A 19,307-nucleotide genomic window follows, 5' to 3' on the forward strand; every position below is an offset into this window, starting at 1 on the left:
GTTACCAGAAGGGAGGAGGGTGGGGGATGGGTGAAATAGGTGATGGGGATTAAGAGTACACTTACCATGATGAGCACTGAGTAATTTATAGAATTGTTGTATCACTATATTGTACACCTGAAACTAATATACCAACATATGTTAACTCTGCTAGAATTAAAATTTTTTTGAATTTCATAGGCTTAAAGCTGAGTTTTTAAATACAAGTAGTCATTCCTTTTAAAAAGAGTTCTAGATTGAGCAACACTAAAAATAAATAATTTAGCTTTCTATATTAGTTAGGTAACCAAAATGTCTTCTAATAAAAAGCCCTGACAAATCTTTGAAAAAGATACAATTTAAAATATCACTTGTGAAAACTAATATGATTTTTATTTTAGAAAGTTAGAAAACATTTAAATCTAAGTCTACCTTTGACATTTGTTTTCTTTTGAACATAACTTCAATACCGTAAAGATGTCACTATTTCCTATTATATATTGTGTATAAGAAAACTTAGAATTTTACTTCTGGCAACATGATAAACTGTCCCTTGTTTTATTTTCATCTTACTGGAATATTATTTGAAATATTTTATTATTGAAATCAATTCTGATTTTTGCATGAAGAGAACATTCTGATTAGAACAGAAAAAAAAAAAAATGTCCCTAAGTGTTCCCTTTGAATGGCTCACCAGGAATATGGAACACCAATCTTTTATCAAATTGCTTGGTAATCAAACATGAAAGCCAAGATACTGAATAATATTTTCTTTTTAAATTTTCATTTGTGGGGAAAAATAGCTGAACACACATAATAAGTATTGTTGCCATGTAAAGAATATGATAATATATAAAAACAGAATATGTTTTTACCTATTTTAACAATACCCAAGTTGGTATCTTAACTCTTCCTTACCCGTCTGTGACCAGGGTCTTGTTATATCCTTGCTTAAATCTCAAATTTTTGTAATTACTAAAATTATAGTACCTAATTTCAAAGTTGTAGTAAAACTTACATGAAATTATATTAATATTTATATTGATAAATTATGATCACAGCCATTAGAAGTTTATAATAAAAATTAGGTTAAATATTATATGTTAAATACTGGAATATTCAATTAAGCACTGTTACATACTGTAACATTAAATTAAATGCAAACATTTGACCCAAGACCTAGTTAGATCACTTATGCATTTTTTTTTTTTCATATTTAAGGTATAGTGTTTCTTTCCTCCCCTCCAAGGTTTTATTAAGAAACCTACACACATTTCAGTGGTTAAATTTAGGTAATCTTATACATTATTCTTCATTTTATAGATGAGGAAAGTGTATCTCATAGAGGCTAAATGCCAAGATCACACCATTAGTAAAGGCATACATCAGTTTACTTTCATATCTAACTCCATTTCTTTATCTTGCTAACTATACCATACATTGTGTCAAAATTTCAGAACCTAGAGGGAGTTTATAATTTCTCTTGCCTCTTTTTAACATTATTTAATCACAGTCACAGATCTAGAAAATACTTAAAAAAAAAAATCTTCTCTAGTTTCAGTAAGCATGGTTTCTAAAATCCCTCAGCATTCGGGTGTATTTGTGTAATCTGCTGTGAAGTAGAGCACTCCATGGTGCACCTACACAGATTTGCTCTGTTTGCTCTCCCAGTGAGCAAGCCCAGCTGCACCCCTCTCTCAGCCCTTAGAAACAATCCTGCCACGAATACTCTGTACCTGTCCCCTCTTGGCTCTGTGTGAGAATTTCCCTGGGATATGGCCAGGAACAGGGTTAGCATAAATTAAAATACATACACATAAAAGGACATAGTGTGAAACAACACACTTAAACAAATGATACACAAAAACCTCATTCAAATGGCTGCACATGGTGGGAGGGGAATGAGACGTGAGTATGAAAGGGAATATGTAAGTGAAGGGAATGGATCTGCACGGAAGAATGAATGTGCCAAGATATAAGTGAGATTAACTAAATCTTCAGCACCAGCGTCCCAAAGAAGAAAAAAAAAATTGCTCTCTGCTGAGTTGCCTTTTAATAGAATGAGGTCCATCACTTCCATCAATTTTCATAGCATATATGAGTAGACAACAATAGAGCTGAATAAGAGGGGATAAACTATCAAATGTTCAAAAGAAAAAAATATAAGGGGCGCCTGGGTGGCTCAGTCGGTTGGGTGTCTGCCTTCGGCTCAGGTCATGATCCCAGGGTCCTGGGATCCAGCCCCACATCGGGCTCCTGGCTCAGCAGGGAGCCTGCTTCTCCCTCTCCCTCTGCCTCTCTCCCTGCTCATGCTCTCTGTCTCTGTATCTCCGTGTCTCAAATGAATAAATAAAATCTTTAAAAAAATATATAAGAGGTTAAAGGATGGTAGTCTAATGAATGCTGTGCCTACATTTAAAAGGAGAGGAAAAACAGAAGATCCTGGTCTAAACCTTTCCATAAAACCCGGAGAACATTTCGCAGAGGATACAGCATGCCTGCAAGGTTTGGTTTGTTACAAGGTTCTGAAGGGGAGCAGAAGTGCTACACAATGGAGTGGCTGGTAAAGGAGAACAAGATCATGATAAAGGACTGCAAGAAATGGTAACCTTCAAATTAGCCAGGGAAAGTAGAAGGAAATTATTAGCGTGACTTAGATTAGAAATATATAGAGACTGAGTTGTGGGACTTCTGTCCGCGTGGTGGTGTCTATGATGTCTTCATTTTAGAGAACTCTGGACAGCTCTACAGAATGCTGGCACTTTTAGAGGTACAGACGGTGCGGTCGTTGCCTGTATACTCCAGTTGGAGTGTCAGACAAGAAATAATTAAACACATAATTACAAATAGCCCTTAAGCACTGGAAAAGAAATATGGCAAATTATTTCTGGTGCATCCTGTGAATGAATGTCACCATCCTGACTTTTATTTTGTCACATTTAACTTCCTGTATTTATGTTTCAATATCCCTGCCACACTAAAACCTGTTCTTGGGAAGAAGTCAAGTATGTTCTAACATCTAACATATCAGTTAGGAAGTCATAAATATTAAATGAACTGGTCTGGTTGTTACATTTGATTCAGATCCTGGGTCTGTGGTCACTTCCTGTGTCCCCATGTGAACCTACAGATTGGCCTCTTTATTATTTTAACCCATCTTACCTGAAACACTTACAACATCTTTTTTCATAGATAAATGTGAATTTCAGTCTGTCACTATTCTTACAATCTTAAAATTAGTGAGGTGCAAATTAATGAGATTTTAGGGCTAGGAAAGGATTTCTGTGTCCTTCCAAATTAAGACTTGTTTAAAAATTAGCTGTTTATTTAGATAATTAATGTTTTGTAAGTTTAAACAAAGTGTCTCTCACATTCATCACCGCTGATAATATCAGACTTTTGAAAACATTCACCTTTTGACGCCAGAAGGCATTAAAATGTGAGGCCAGAATTAGCTAAACTGTAATAAAGTGATAATTGCTAAGTGAAAAGCCACAGAAACAGTGTATTTAACTAAACACTAACACTTTTAGTGTGAACTTACAATGCTCAGAGGTATCTTATTTTTTCCATCTGTCCAAGTGATTTTGCATCTTTTGATTTTTCTCAAACTAGAAGACATTACATTAATTTTGCATATTATAATGCTAACAGGTACAAACTGCAATGGAATAAGAAATTCTTTAGCTGCAAGCCATTTTATTTATGCTTTACTGGTAAAATCTATTATCACAAATATATATATGTTCAATGGGAACCAAAGTTATGAATTTGAGTCTCACTAACGGCAGCTTTTTCTCATCAGATCAGTGGTTCTGACAGTTGGCTGGACATTAGAATCATTTGAGAAGCTGTTTAAAATACTCCTGTACAGCCCAACCCCCCTTAACAATTGGCTCAGATTCTGTAGATGAGATTTGAATATTAGTATTTTAAAAATCTTCCAAAGTGTTTCTATTGTGCAGATGGGTTACAAATCAATGTTAGACATTAAACCTTATGCTGGCAATATATTTTACCTCTATATTCTTTCTCCCAAAATTGTACTGAGCACCTATATTCTTGAATGTTAGTTTGATAAATCCATAAATTACTTAAAGCATGAATATCATTTTTTTTAAAGATTTATTTGACAGAGACACAGCAAGAGCAGGAACACAAGCAGGGGAGTGGGAGAGGGAGAAGCAGGCTCCCCGCTGAGCAGGGAGCCCGATGCGGGGCTCGATCCCAGGACCCTGGGATCATGACCTGAGCCGAAGGCAGACGCTTAAGACTGAGCCACCCAGGCGCCCCATAAAGCATGAATATCATTTTAAAGTTAGGTAATTCTTCCCCTTACCATAGGAATTTTATTTTTCAATTACTATATATCTTAACTCTTATCCCCTGTATCTTGATTTTTGAGTTATAGGCATCAAGAGGCTAGGCACAACTTGATCCCTGAATTTACATCTCTTTAATATAAAATATTCACAGAGTGTTTTGAAAGTCCTTTTATACAGAGAAGGTATTACTAAAAAATAGAGAAAACAAACCAAGAATAAATATTGAATTACACTAGGGGAAAAGAGCTCAACAAAAGGAAAAGAGCTCAACAAAAGGAAGAAACTGAAATTAAAAGTATATCCAATTAGCAACTCAGCAAATTGATTAAACTCATACTAATTTTGTAAGTAAATCATTTGAGGTTTAACTTACTTTTGCATCATTTAAAATGCAGTTGGGTTTTGATTAGACAATAAACATTTCCACAATTTGACCTATCACTGAGAAGCACAGAAAATTGGGAATGCTGGGTATATGAAGAGCCAAATCATATTCATATCCTTTAACCAAATAATTACACCTAGAAAACTTTCTTTATCCAATGGGAAAAGACGACCTGTAGAAAAAAATCCAAATGACCTTTACTAAGGGAAAATTGGTTAATTAAATAAATTCATATTCAAGGAAATATTACACATTCCCTTGAAATGCCAACTACACAGCAACATGAAAACTGGTTATGGTAATTGATAAGAAGAGTATATTATTTGCAAACAATGACTGCAGTTATGCAGAAAATTGCCTAAATGTTTGAAATCAAAAATGCACTGAAGGATACACAGTGCAGTGGATAATTGACTTTTTTCCCTTTATTTTTTCTTATGTAATATGATACTGCTTTACAAATTTTAAAATATTCTTTGGCCACCTTATCTCATTCATCCTTTGGCCTTCCTGACACTAGTTCTGCAATGTGAGCATCCATGTGTCTTCGTAATTATTTATTTTCTACTCCTTGCTTCTTAGGTACTAGAGGCATAATCTTGTAAATTCAGACACTTGTTCTGTCTCTAATAACTTTATTTTATTACTATATTATTCATTAGATTTTTCTTCCACCATATTTATTAAAGTAGTCAGTTATTTTGGTATTTTAATATGACTATAGATGCTATTGGTCCTGCACTATGGGAGTGAAGTCTCAAATTTCACAAATTACATATTTTGAAATCATATATTCACAGATGAAATAAGAATGTTTACCTCCTAACAAATATACAAATTTTTTTTTTGTAAATATGCCTTGAGCAACTCATCAAAAACAATTTTTTAATTTGCTCATTTCTTTAATTAAGCCCTAGGTTTTGTCCTATGAGCCCCCAAATATCTATTCTCTCTATAATATAGAGGATTAATATTTCATTTTCATTTATTTAAAATCTGTTGACTTGGGGGAGTTGGAAACTTTGTATTTGACAGTTTCAATTAAACATTAATTTCAACTAATTATACTTTGAAGAATTTGCTACTATAAAATTAAAAATCTGAGCAGTGAAAATGACAGAATTTTCTTTGCTCCCAGTGAAAAGTCAAACTGTGGAAGTGTTGATTGTCATTTCAAAATCTTATTTCCATGAGGAATATTTTTATTCCCATCCACTGGAAACAGTAATGACCTTTCATCAGAGAAAAACTGAAGATTTGACAACTGCAATCAAATAATCCAAATTACATTCATATGAATTGATAGTGCTTTGGGTCAATCCTCTCTGGTGCTCAACTGCTTGGATGTAGAGGTGCAGAACATTGAAATATTTTGTGTGTTGAATGCATATTTCAATACATCTATTTCTAGGCTTCAAATAGGAAATGTTCCCAAATAGTTTTCCATATGAAACTATGGTTCCTAAAGTTTCTGTTGGGAAGCAGCACAAATTCCCTTTGCCAAATAAATCACAGGATCGTGTTCACCATTTTTGCTTGAGATTATATTCTTCCCACAGAAAAGGGCAGCAAGGATTAAAATATGACCATACTAATTCCCGTACAATATAACACAGTCCATCCTCTTGATCACAAAGTATTTGTTTGCCTCCCTTCAAATTTTTTTACTCTCTCCCCAAGGGAAATTACTCAAGCAACCTTCCTCAAAGTCAAAGATCCTATGATAATGTGTACATCAGATCTCTGTATGTCTTCTCTTGCTTCAGAAGTCTATGTACTAGGGCACCTGGGTGGCTCAGTTGGTTAAGCGACTGCCTTCGGCTCAGGTCATGATCCTGGAGTCCCGGGATCGAGTCCCGCATCGGGCTCCCTGCTCGGCAGGGAGCCTGCTTCTGCCTCTGACCCTCCCCCCTCTCATGTGCTCTCTCTCTCTCTCATTCTCTCTCTCAAATAAATAAATAAAGAAAATCTTTAAAAAAAAAAGTCTATGTACTCAAAAGGCAAGTGATTTACACACCTCCCCTCCCCTCAGACCCAATATAATATAGTGAAACTAGGACAACAAACAATACTTCCATACAGAAAGGAGATATAGAAAATATTTATGAAATCTAACTCTATTATGCCTGTGGAAATGCTCCTTTATTTGGCTCAGGTTCCGCCCCCTGAAAATAGTTGCTCGGTCTGTAATTTTCTATGGTCTTTGGCTTTTACTTTCTAGGAGATACATATACCTATACACATACATATACATGCATATACATACATATACATACATATATAAACACATATACATACATACATACACATATACATATATATGCTGCTGTGTCCACGTTTGAATGGCAATGGATATTATGGACATTATTCCCTCTCAAGATGTTGACAGCATGCTCAGCCAGCTTCCTGCTTGTGGAAGTTTAGAGGAATGAGGGATGATGAATTCATTCCAATCTTGACAAATCACTCTTTTATCCCAGACTGGAGGCTCATTTGCCAGTATAACTCTCACAAAAACTTAATTTTTTTCTCTATTTTTTTCAATAAATTCCACAGGTCAGTTGTCACATCTGCAATTCTTTTGGAGACATTCCATTACCTCTGAGCTATTCACACCTTGAATTTGGGAGATGTTCTGGTAGAAGCACAATATCAATCTCCTTGTGTCATTTTGTTCAGTGAAAAATATTTACAGATAACAAAATTTAATAGATTAAGAGCTTTTAACAACAGGCTTGATGGCCATACCATGGATTTGATCCTTTCCAGAAAGCTAAACTTTAATTGACATTTATTTTTCAAATAAAGATGAATAAAAAAGAATGAGATCTTGCCATTTGTGACAACATGGATGCACCTAGAGGGTATTATGCTAAGTGAAGTAAGTCAGACAGAGAAAGACAAATATATGATTTCAACTTATATTTGGAATCTTAAAATGTGAGACCTGAAATCATAAAACTAAAAGAAAACATAGGCAATAATCTCTTGGATGTGAGCCTTGGCAACATATTTATGGAACTGTTTCCTCAAGCAAAGGAAACAAAAGCAAAAATAAGCAACTGGGACTACACAAAAATATTGTTTATAAATAATATAGCTGATAAGGGGTTATTATCCAAAATATATGAAGAATTCATACAACTTAAAGCAGAAAAACAATCAAATTGGAAAATGGGCAGAAAACCTAGAGAGACATTTTTCCAAAGATAACACAGGTGGCCAACAGACACATGAAAAGATGTTCAACATCACTCATCATCAGGGAAATACAAATCAAAACCACAATGAGATATCACTTTACACCGGCCAAAATGGCTAAAATCAAAAAGAATAACAAGTTGGTGAGGATGTGGAGAAAAGGGAACCTTCATGCAGTTTTGATATGAATGCAAACTGGTGCAGCCATTGTGGAAAACAGTATGGAGATTCCTCAAAATATTAAAAATAGAAATATCATATGATTCATTAATTCCCCTACTGGATATTTACCAAAATAAAACAAAAACAGTAATTTAGGAAGATATGCCTTCCTTTCATTGCAGCATATTTACAATAGCCAAGATATGGAAGCAATCTAAGTGTCCATCAATAGATGAATGGATAAAGATGAGTACATACATACATACATACACACACACACACGAATGTTATTCAGCCATAAAAAAGAATGAACTCTTGCCATTTGCAACAACATGGATTAAGTTACAGTGTGTAATGCTAAGGGAAATAAGCCAGTTAGAGAAAGACAAATACCATGTGATTTCATTCCTATGTAGAATTTAAGAAACAAAACAAATGAGCAAAGGGAAAAAAAAGAGAGGCAAACCAAGAAACAGACCGTTAACTATAGAGAACAAACTGATGGTTACCAGAGGGAAGGGGGGTAGGGGGATGGGTAAAATAGGTGTTGGGGATTAAAGAGTACACTTATCATGATGAGCACTGAGTAATGTATGGAACTGTTAAATCACTATATTGTACACCTGAAATTAATCTAACACTATGGTAACTATACTGAATTTAAAAAAATAATACACACACACACACACAGTGGACTGTTTCTCAGCCATAAAAAGAATGGGATTTTGCCATTTGTAGATGGATCTTGAGGGTATTATGCTTAGTGAAATTCAGAGAAAAATATATAATTTTACTTATGTGGAATCTAAAAAAAAATGAACAAACAAAAAGCAGAAACAGACTCATAAATACAGAAAACAAATTGGTGGTAGCCAAGGGCGGGGGTGGGGGGGAAGGAATGGCTAAATAGATGTAGGGGATTAAGGAGAAAAAAAAAGGGATCAAAGATAAAATGTCCACCAAAAAGTCATTGCTAGTAAGAGCAGGGGGACAATGTATGAGCCTTGCTGGCCAATGATTCTGTTTTCATGTGCTTTATTAGAGAAGAAAATCTAGTTTGCCTGACTAGAATGGTATTGGTTAAAAATGAAACCTCAAAATGTGGAATATGTTCTGTTATGGAATTACCACTTGGATAAATAATTGAGGCTTTTTAAAATTTTTTTATTTCCAAGTGTTTGGCATTATCAGGAAACATCCTTACTAACCAGGGAACTGATGTTTTTTACCTCCTAAATTGTCCAACAGGAGATGCAGCGACTGGAACTCCATCTGAACTAGCTGCTGCCATGTGCTACCAGACACAATCCCATTAACATCGGAGACAGTTTCCTTCCAAAAAAAAAAAAAAAAAAGTCTCTTTGTGGTTTGTAATTGCAGCTGAAATCACTTCCTCATTGCAGGTGTGCAGGACATCCCACCAAGGCCTCTACCTTCCAGAAATCTTTTAAATACTCCATAGACCAGTAACAAGTCGACCTTACATAACAAAGGTGCCTACCTTTTTTTCAACATCAGAGAGCACTGGGGAGAATATGTATCATAGTATAGAATCATAACATATATCCTATTACTCTGATCTATAGGCTTAAAGCTGAAAACATCAAGCTTTCATGATCCTGTGCCTGTATGTAAACACACACACACACACAGAGGACCATGTTCAACCATATTCAGAGTTACAGAACACACAGAAAAAATACACTATTCGCATCACAAAGATGAGCATATTGTCTATGGAGTATTTTCTTTCCTTATTTTTTATTGATTCTAGTTTTTTAAATGTGAAGATTTTTATCTCAATGAAGCCATATGTTAATAGAGGAGAAAATGCTTTATAGAAGCTATAAAATGCTACTTTGACTCTATCCAACAGGTGTTCGTGTATAAGCTACCTCCTCTTCCTTTTGGCTGAGCCCTGTTTCGGTTCTTTCACTGGAAGTCTGTTTCTTTACTTCAGCTTTGTTTTGATCCACACAGTTTGCATGTGTCAGTTCTGCTATTTTTGCCTGCTTAGTTTATAGTGCGCATGTTGAAAGCCCAACAATTCTTTTTAAAAGAAAACAAATTCCCTTATTTATAATTTGCTCTGATAAGGTCAGAAGAATGGCAACTTCTTTTGATAAAGGAGAAAAACATTTTTGGAAGAATTCAGATGAGGCATCTCTTCATCTGGGACTCTTTATTTCTGAAATTAAGTAGGATTAGCATATAACCATAAATGGAAGATGTATTTTTGTGTGCCTGGAATGGCTAAAACAAAATGTAACTCTATGTTCTTGAATGAATGATCCGTTTTCTGTTATGCAAATTTGGTTTTTATGTAGGCTTTCCAAAAGAGGAAATCACATATCCATAAATGAAGAATAAAATATAATAAAAATAAATGCAAGAAGAACTGTTCATCTGCTCAATCAGATGATTTAGTTAGCTATCTGCTTTTAATTATTTTTCTAAGAGAAAAGGTTTTGTGCTGCAAGTCATGCTTGAACAGCAAGCACCCTTCTGAAACCACATGGTTTTGGCTCAGAGACCTGGAGGAAGGGGCCCATCCTGTGAAGAAACCGAATAAACCTACCATGAAATGATTGGATCTCCAACCAGTCTTGTTGTAAATATCATACAAGATATGAATTAACAGATTACATTAATTGGCCTCAGATTGTTACTAATGGAGCTTCTCATAAAATGTGCTGAGCCAAGTTACCAAAACTGTCATTGCAGAAAGCATCTAGCTTTTCATAATTTGTAATCCTTTAAGAAAAATCTAAGGATATTTCTTTAAATTTCAGAAAAATACTGTCATAATACTTTATGAAAACCACATAAAATGACACTAAATATTAAATTATTTTCCAAAAATTAGGTGGGTAACTGAAAATGGGATTCCTTCCCACATCTTATACCACCACTACTATTACTATTACTACCACTTACTACTAAAGAGTCAGAGACTCGATAGTAAAAAATAAAGCCATAAAATATTGGAAAATACTGGAAAAAATTTGGACACTTTTTTTATTACCAAATGGGAAAGTTTATCTAAGTATGATCTCAAATCATGAGTTCATAGAATTATAAATGTAATCAAATAAGGATACAATTTGTGTATAGCAATAATATATATCCTACACAGAAAATGTAACAAGGGACGAGTCTCTTACATGAAAAGTTATATCAATTCTATGCAAATTGACATAAAATATGGAAGGACAGGGTTCACAAGAAAGAAAACAGAATCTCTCTTAAATATTGAGAGCTATGTGGCTTCACTCAAAAATTAGGGAAAAACTTTTCCAATTTATATAACATTTAATATATACTCCCACTTTATCCATTCAACTACCGATGGACACTTGGGTTGCTTCCATACCTTGGCTATGGTAAATAATGCTGCAATAAACATAAGAGTGCACATATATCCTTTCAAATTAGTGTTTTTGTATCCTTTGGGTAAAGACCCAATTTGTAAAATAATTTTTTCAGGAATTATGCACCTAATTACACCTACCTAGATACCTTTCTGATTTATCAAAAATTTTTGTGGATAGTAAATGATTAGTCATTAGACTTGTACAATTCACTTTTTTTTTTTAATTCCAGTGTAATTAATGTACAGTGTTATATTAGTTTCAGGTATACAATATAGTGATTCAATAATTCTGTTATTACATGTTTTCTTTGGAGAATGTTCTGCCCATTTTTAATTAGATTTTTTTTTTGGTATTGAGTTATAAGAGTTCTTTATATATTTTGGATACAAACCATTTATCAAATATCTTATTTGCAAATATCTTCTCCCATTCAGTAGGATTTTAGTTTTGTTGATTGTCTCTTGTTTCAGAACTTTCAATTTTGATGTTGATCCAATAGTTTATTTTTGCTTTTGTTTCCCTTGCCTCAGGAGACCTATGTAGAAAGATGTTGTTACAGCCAATGTCAGAGAGACTATTGCCTGTGCCTTTTTTTAGAATTGTTATGGTTTCTGGTCTCACATTTCAGTCCTTAATCCATTTTGAGTTTATTTTTGTGGATGGTGTAATACAGTGGTCTAGTTTCATTATTGTACATGTAGCTGTTCAGTTTTTCCACTACCATTTGTTGAAGAGTGTCTTTTTCCCATTGCATATTTTTTGCCTCCCTTGTCAAAGATTAATTGACCATATAATCATGGGTTTATATTTGGGTTCTCTATACTGTTAAATTGATATACATGTCTATTTTTGTGCGAGTACCATGGTGTTTTGATTACTACAGCTGTTTTTAATTATGTTCAGTTAGCCAACATACTAATTTTTGATGTAGTGTTCAATGATTCATTAGTTGCGCATAACACCCAGTGCTCATCAAAACACATGCCCTCCTTAATACCCATCACCTCATCACCCAGCTTACCTCATCCCCCCACCCCCTCCCTTCTGTAACTCTCAGTTTGTAGTACATCCAAGTGGGATTGTGATACCTCCAGCTTTGTTTTTTTCTTTCTTAGATTGTTTCAGCTATTTGGGGTCTTTTGTGATTCCACAGAAATTTTAGGATTATTTGTTCTAGTTCTGTGAAAAATGCTGTTGGTATTTTGATAGGGTTGCATTAAATGTGTAGATTGCTTTGGGTAGTAGGGACATTTTGACAATATATTTTCTCCCAATCCATGAGCATAGGATATCTTTTCATTAGTTTGTGTCATCTTCAATTTCTTCATCAATGTTTTATAGTTTTCATTGTACAGGTCTTTCACCTCCTTGCTTAAGTTTATTCCTAGGTATTCTTTTTGGTGCAATTGTATAGTTGATGTTATGTATCACATCAGTTGATTTGCAAATATTAAATCACCCTTGTATCCCAGGAATAAATCCTACTTGATCATGGTGAATGATTTTTTAATGTATTATTGGATTTGGTTTGCAAATATTTTGTTGAGGATTTTTGCATCTATGTTCATCAGAGATACTGGCCTGTAGTTTTCTTTTTTTATGGTGTCTTAATCTGGTTTTGGAATCAGGGTATGCTGGCCTCATAGAATGAATTTGAAATCTTTCCTTCCTCCTCTATTCTTTGGAATAGTTTGGGAAAAATAGGTATTAACTCTTCTTTAACTGGTAGAATTCACCTGTGAAGCCATCTGGTCCTGGACTTTTGTTTTGGGGAGTTTTTTTTTTTTTTTTTTTTTTTTTTTTTATGGATTCAGTTTCTTTGCAGTAGTAGGTCTTTCAAATTTTTCTCTTTCTTCCTGATTCAGCTTTGGGAGGTTATATGTTTCTAGGAATTTACCCATTTCTTCTGAATTGTCCAATTTGTTGGCATATAATTTTTCATAATATTCTCCTACAATCATTTGTATTTCTGTGGTGTCAGTTGTTATTTTTCTCCTTTCATTTATTATTTTGTTTGAGGGTTTTTTTTTTCTTTGATGAGTTGGCTAAAAGTTTTATCGATTTTGAATTTTTTATAGAATCACCTAATTTTATTTTTTTAGTTTGTATTTGTTTATGTCTGCTCTAGTCTTTATCTCCCTCTTTCTACTGATATAAGGTTTTATTGTTCTTTGCTAGCTCCCTCGGGTGTAAGGTTTAGTGGTTTGAGATTTTTCTTGCTTCTTGAGGTGGGCCCGTATTGCTATAAACCTTCCTCTTAGACCGGTTTTTGCTGCATCTCAAAGATTTTCGACCATTGTGTTTTCATTTTCATTTGTCTCCATGTTTTTTTTTTTTTTTTAACCTCCTCTTTGATTTCTTGGTTGACCAATTCATTGTTTAGTAGCATGTCCTTTAACCTCCATATATTTGTGTTCTTCCTAGATTTTTTTTCTTGTGGTTGATTTTAAGTTTCATAGCATTGTGGCCAGAAAAGATGCATCATATGACTTCAAACTTTTTCAGTTTGTTGAGACTTGTTTTGTGGCCTATTCTGTTCTGTGATCTATTCTGGAGAATGTTCCACGTGCACTTGAAAAGAATGTGTATTATGCTGTTTTAGGATAGAATGTTTTTAATATATGTTAAATCCACCTGGTCCAATGTGTCATTCAAAGCTATTGTTTCCTTGTTGATTTTCTGTTTGATCTATCCATTGATGTAAGTAGGGTGTTAAAGCCCTCTATAATTATATGATTGTTACTTCCTTTTTGTTTGTTATTAACTGCTTTATGTATTTGGGTGCCCTCTTGTTGGATGCATATTTACAGTTCTTATATCTTCCTTTTGGATTGTTTCTTTATGATTATGTAATGTCCTTGTCTCTTATTACAGTCTTTAAGTCTATTTTATCTGATATCAGTATTGCTACCCTTTCTTTTCACCTCCATTTGCATAATTTTTTTCCATCACTTCACTTTTAGTCTGTATGTTTCTTTAGGTTTGACATGAGTCTCTTGTAGGCAGCAGATAGCTAGATCTTGCATTTTTATCCATTCCATCACCCTATGTCTTTTGACTGGAGTATTTAATCCATTTAAATTCAAAGTAATTATTGATAGGCATGTACTTATTGCCATTTGGTTATTTTTCCCTTTTTAAAATTTTTTTGTTATGTTAATCACCATACATCATTAGTTTTTGATGTAGTGTTCCATGACTCATTGTTTGTGTATAACACCCAGTGCTCCATGCAGAACATGCCCTCTTTAATACCCATCACCAGGCTAATCCATCCTCCCACCCCCCTCCCCTCTAGAACCCTCAGTTTGTTTTTCAGAGTCCATCGTCTCTCATGGTTCGTCTCCCGCTCTGGTTACTTTTTAAATGGTTTTTGCAGTTCTTCTCTGTTCCTTTCTTCTCTGTCTTCTCTCATAGATTGCTGGCTTTCTTTAGTGATATACTCGGATTCCTTTCTCTTTAATTGTTGCATATCTATTACCAGATTTTGACTTGTGGTTACCATTTAGGTTTATATGTAATATCTTTTGCATATATTCTATATTAAGTTGATGGTTGATTAATCCCATTCTAAAAGCACTAAACATTTATTCCTCTCCCCATCACACACATTTTAAGTATATGGCAATATACTTCATATCCTTTTTATTTCATAAATCCCTTGATTCATTTTTATAGATATAACAATTTTACTCCTTTTGTGTTTCCTACTTTTCTTACTCCTGTTTATGGTCTTTCCTTTCCATTCAAAGAATCCCCTTCAGTATTTCTTGTAGGGCTGGCTTAGTGGTGATGAATTCCTTTAAGTTTTGTATGTCCAGGGAAACTCTTTATCCCTCCTTCCATTCTGAATGTTATTAGATTTGCTGGATAGAGTATTCTTGCTGCAGGTTTTTTTCTTTCAGCACTTTGAATATATCATGCCACTCTCTTCTTGCCTGCAAAGTTTCTGCTGAAAAATCAGTTGATAGCTTTATGGGGTTTCCCTTGTATATGACGGTTTTGTTTGCTCTGGCTGCTTTTAAAATTCTCTCTTTATCAGGACTTTTTACTGTTTTAATTACTATGTCTCTTGGTGTAGATCTCCTTGCATTGCTTTTGTTAAGAGTTTTCTGTGCCTCCTGGATCTGGATTTGTTGCCTTCCTCAGACTTGGGAAGATTTTAGCTATGGTTTCTTCAAATACATTTTCTGCCCCCTTTTCTCTTTTTTTTTTTCCCTTCTGGGATCCCTATAATGTGAATGTTGTTATGCTTATGTCCCAAAGTTCCCTTAATCTATTCTCATTTTTTAATTTTTTTTCTTCTTTTCAGCTGATTGCTCTCCATTACTCTGGATTCCACATTCCTGATATGTTCTTCGGCTTCCTCTAGTCTACTATTTTTTCTGTCTAGTGTATTTTTAATTTCAGTTATTGAATTCTTCATCTTTGGTTGGTTCTTTTTAATGTTTTCTAGCTCTTTGTTGAGGGTCTCACTGAGATCGTCCCCTCTTTGCTCAAGTCCAATAAGTATCTTTATGACCAATACCTTAAATTCTCTATCAGGCGTATTATTTATCTCCATTGCATTTGGCTCTCTTGCTATGATTTTGTCCTAATTCTTTCATTTGGGACATATTCCTTTGTCTCCTCATTTTTTCTAACTCTGTTTCTATGTGTTAGGATAGTCAGTTACATCTCCTGCTCTTGAAAGTAGTTGCCTTATGAAGAAGAGGTCCTGTAGTGTCCTGCAGTACAATGTCCCCTGTTCACCCAAACCTGGTGTTTCATGGATGTCTCCTTGTGTGTTGCATGCACCCTACTATTGTGGGTAAGCTGTGTTTGCCTTCAGTCCAGTCATCTGCAATGGCTCTCTTTGCCTGTTATAGACAGGGTTTGGTCCCTGTGTTGTTAATGGGCAGTCTGAGGCCACCATTGTCTTGAGTTGGGTCAGACCAGATATTTGCCAGATCTATGATTGCATCAAACTGCAAGGTGCTCTTCCTGTGTTGTCCCCTGAGAAGCTTTCTTTGGTGGGTAGGGCCTGTAGTCAGACCAGATGTCTGCCCCCAGCCCACTGCTAGGGCCATAGTTGAACTGGTGTGTGTGGTTATCTTCCCTCTCTCCCTAGGGCAAAAGTTACTTTGGAGTGATGCTCGCCCTTATTGGGGTTGCTTGCACACTGCCATGCTTGTGGTGCTGCTTTGGATGGACTCCTGCTGAAGGCCTGTTGGATTGGGCTGGTCTACAGGAGAATGTGTAGGAGGGTACACAGTGTTAGCAAGGTTTACATGGGTCTACTGCGGAGGGGACCTGTAGGTGCTTTGGAAAACTTTTTTCCAGTGCTGGTTGGAGGGGGCAGGTTGCAGGAGAATGCAGAGGCGAGGCACACTGGTTAGTAAGCTAGGTGGAGAGTGTTTCATCTATACTGGTTCCAGCATGTGTCCATGTATCTGGGCTGGGGAGCAGGGCAGGGAAATGGGACCCCTCCCAGCTCTTTTATTCTCAGAGAAGTCTCCTAAAGATCACTGCTCCTATAGCACACATTCTGAGATCAGTCAATAAATCTTCCCATATACACCAAAGGTTTTTCAAACTGCTGCTTCAATGCTGTATCTCAGTGGGGCTGTTAGTTATGCTTTCTCTTTAAGGGTGGGGACTCAGTTTTTATTGCCCTCCGGATTTCAGAACCAAGCTGCTGATTTTTAATGTTCCAGTTGTTAAGCCTCACCAATTATAAGAACTCAGAAGTTAACCAATCTGATTTTCAAAGCCAAATCTTATGGGGATTCATTTTCTCAGTGCAGGTTCCCCATGCCTGGGGTCCCCGGTGTAGGTTCTGCCCCTCTCCTCTCTCTGCTCCTGCAGTGTCCCTCCCTTCTGCAGATAGTCCCATGAGTCAACCATGTCTCTGCCCTTCCTCTTCTCTACAGTTATAGAGAGTGTTCTATCAGTCTTTCTGTCATTTTCTGAGTTACTTACACTGATGTGGGTATTATCTAGGTATATCCATGGGATGAGGCGAGCTTAGGATACTCCTACTCTGCTATCTTCCCTGGAAGTCTCACTTGTTTACTTAACTCTCTTTAAAGAAAACTAACAAAAACAAATTTGAGAAGGACATATAGAAAGAAAAAAAATAAGAAAGGAGGAAGGATGGAAGAAGGGAAGAAAAAGGGAGAGAATGATAAGGAGAAAGAGAAGAAGGAAGAGAAGAAGACAAGAGGGAGGGGAAAAAGGAAAGAAGGGGAAAACACTACAATTTGTCAACAAAAATTGCACCTCAACCATGTGTCATCCTTGCAGGCAGAGCCCCTAGCATTCACATTCTATAGCTTGGCCCTTTGCTTAGGGAAGGTTAACCTATTCTCAGGACCAGAGGGGGCTATGTATTATTGGCCAAAATCTATTCTCAATCCATAATCTTCAGCCTGCAGCATCAGCATCACCTAGGAATTCCATCCAAGACCAACTGAATCAGAAACTCAGGGGTTGGGGCCCAGCAACCTTGGGTTTAACAAGCCCTCTGTGTGTTTCTGATTCAGCTTAAAGTTTGGGGACCATTAGTATATGCCAGTTGTAGTAAGATTTACTCTTGCCAAGTGCTTTTTTAGGAAAGTAGATATAACCTAACTGAGCAATAAAATATTGGGTGGTAGGAGATGATCTAGAATTTTTAGCATTTGAATATGTAAATGGAAGATATATGCTTGTAGGCACTGCAACAATGTAGGCCAAAAGGGGAATCCTGCTTACAGTTGAGTTTGGCAGACCTGGCCTGGTCTGGGCATATTTTGTTACATGAGCAAATATGCCAAATTTTATCTACAAACATATTTTAATTATATTTATTTCATAATTTTTTACTTTTACTTTCTATTCTAATAAAGATGAAAACTGGATTTCACTTTAGGAGGAAAAGATTATTTCATTAATACAAATATGTTTTTAAAAGTCAGTTTAGGGGGAAAGGAATTAGTATTAGCCAAGTACCTACTATAATGCCAAACTCTTCACATACCTTCTCTCTCGCTCTCTTTTTTAAAAAAGACTGTATTTATTTGAGAGAGAGAACAAGTCGGGGGTGGAGAGGCAGAGGGAGAAACAGACTCCACAGGGAGCCTAACACAGGGCTCAATCTCAGGACCCTGAGATAATGACCTGAGCCCAAGGCAGACACTTAACTGACTGAGCCACCTAGGCACCCCAACATACCTTCTCTTTATTACCATTTTCCCTATTCAGTCTTAGAGAGGCTAAGTCAATTCCTTATAGTCAACCTAGTTGTAAATTACTCCTGTACTTTTCATTTTATCAGAACACTCTCTCATAGCTGGCTTTAATCTTGTTATCAGGCCTTATCTTTCAAGACTTCACAAGTTCTTTGACACTTTAAGACATTAATTCTCCACGATCTGCATTTGACTTTCTGGAGAGAGATGGATTTCTTTTTTTAATTCTCAAAGCTCTGGCCTTTGCTACTGTATACCTAATTTTTTGTTATTCTTGTAATGAGTCCTCCCCAATCCAGTTTTTTCTTTGAATACACATTACTGTAAAGGATGAAGGCTCTTAGGATCACAAATCATAGTCCCATGCATATGTTTAATGCCTTTATCTGAAATATCTTTTTCCCTGTAAATTGCTTATAAACATTCGATTGGAAGGCATCCAAATATATGTTTATTTAAAGAGTTAATGGTTTGCATTTGAAAAGAGAATTAAGTGGATAATAAAGATTCTTATGGACTTTTAGAGCATGCTTATCCTAATATGTTTTAATGGTAAAATGCATAAAACCATGATGTAGTATATTTATATTTTATTTTGGAAGAGAAAAATCTGAATGGAAATCAAACATATATAAAGAATATATACAGTACTACAGATTGTCAGTGTGCA

The 19,307-nt window shown here is 35.4% G+C and overlaps 1 protein-coding gene across 1 annotated transcript in view; it reads right to left on the reverse strand.

Moving 5' to 3' along the window:
- Positions 1-9,917: 9,917 nt before the first annotated feature.
- The window catches only part of CCDC102B (coiled-coil domain containing 102B), a 192,316-nt gene continuing 182,926 nt past the window's right edge, over positions 9,918-19,307 (reverse strand). Inside the window, 1 exon segment of the mRNA XM_021686250.1 lies at positions 9,918-10,061. Within this exon segment, the coding sequence (XP_021541925.1) occupies positions 9,918-10,061 (144 nt within the window).

This window comes from Neomonachus schauinslandi, chromosome 14, assembly GCF_002201575.2.
Source record: "Neomonachus schauinslandi chromosome 14, ASM220157v2, whole genome shotgun sequence".
In the NCBI taxonomy this organism is placed as follows: Eukaryota; Metazoa; Chordata; class Mammalia; order Carnivora; family Phocidae; genus Neomonachus; species Neomonachus schauinslandi.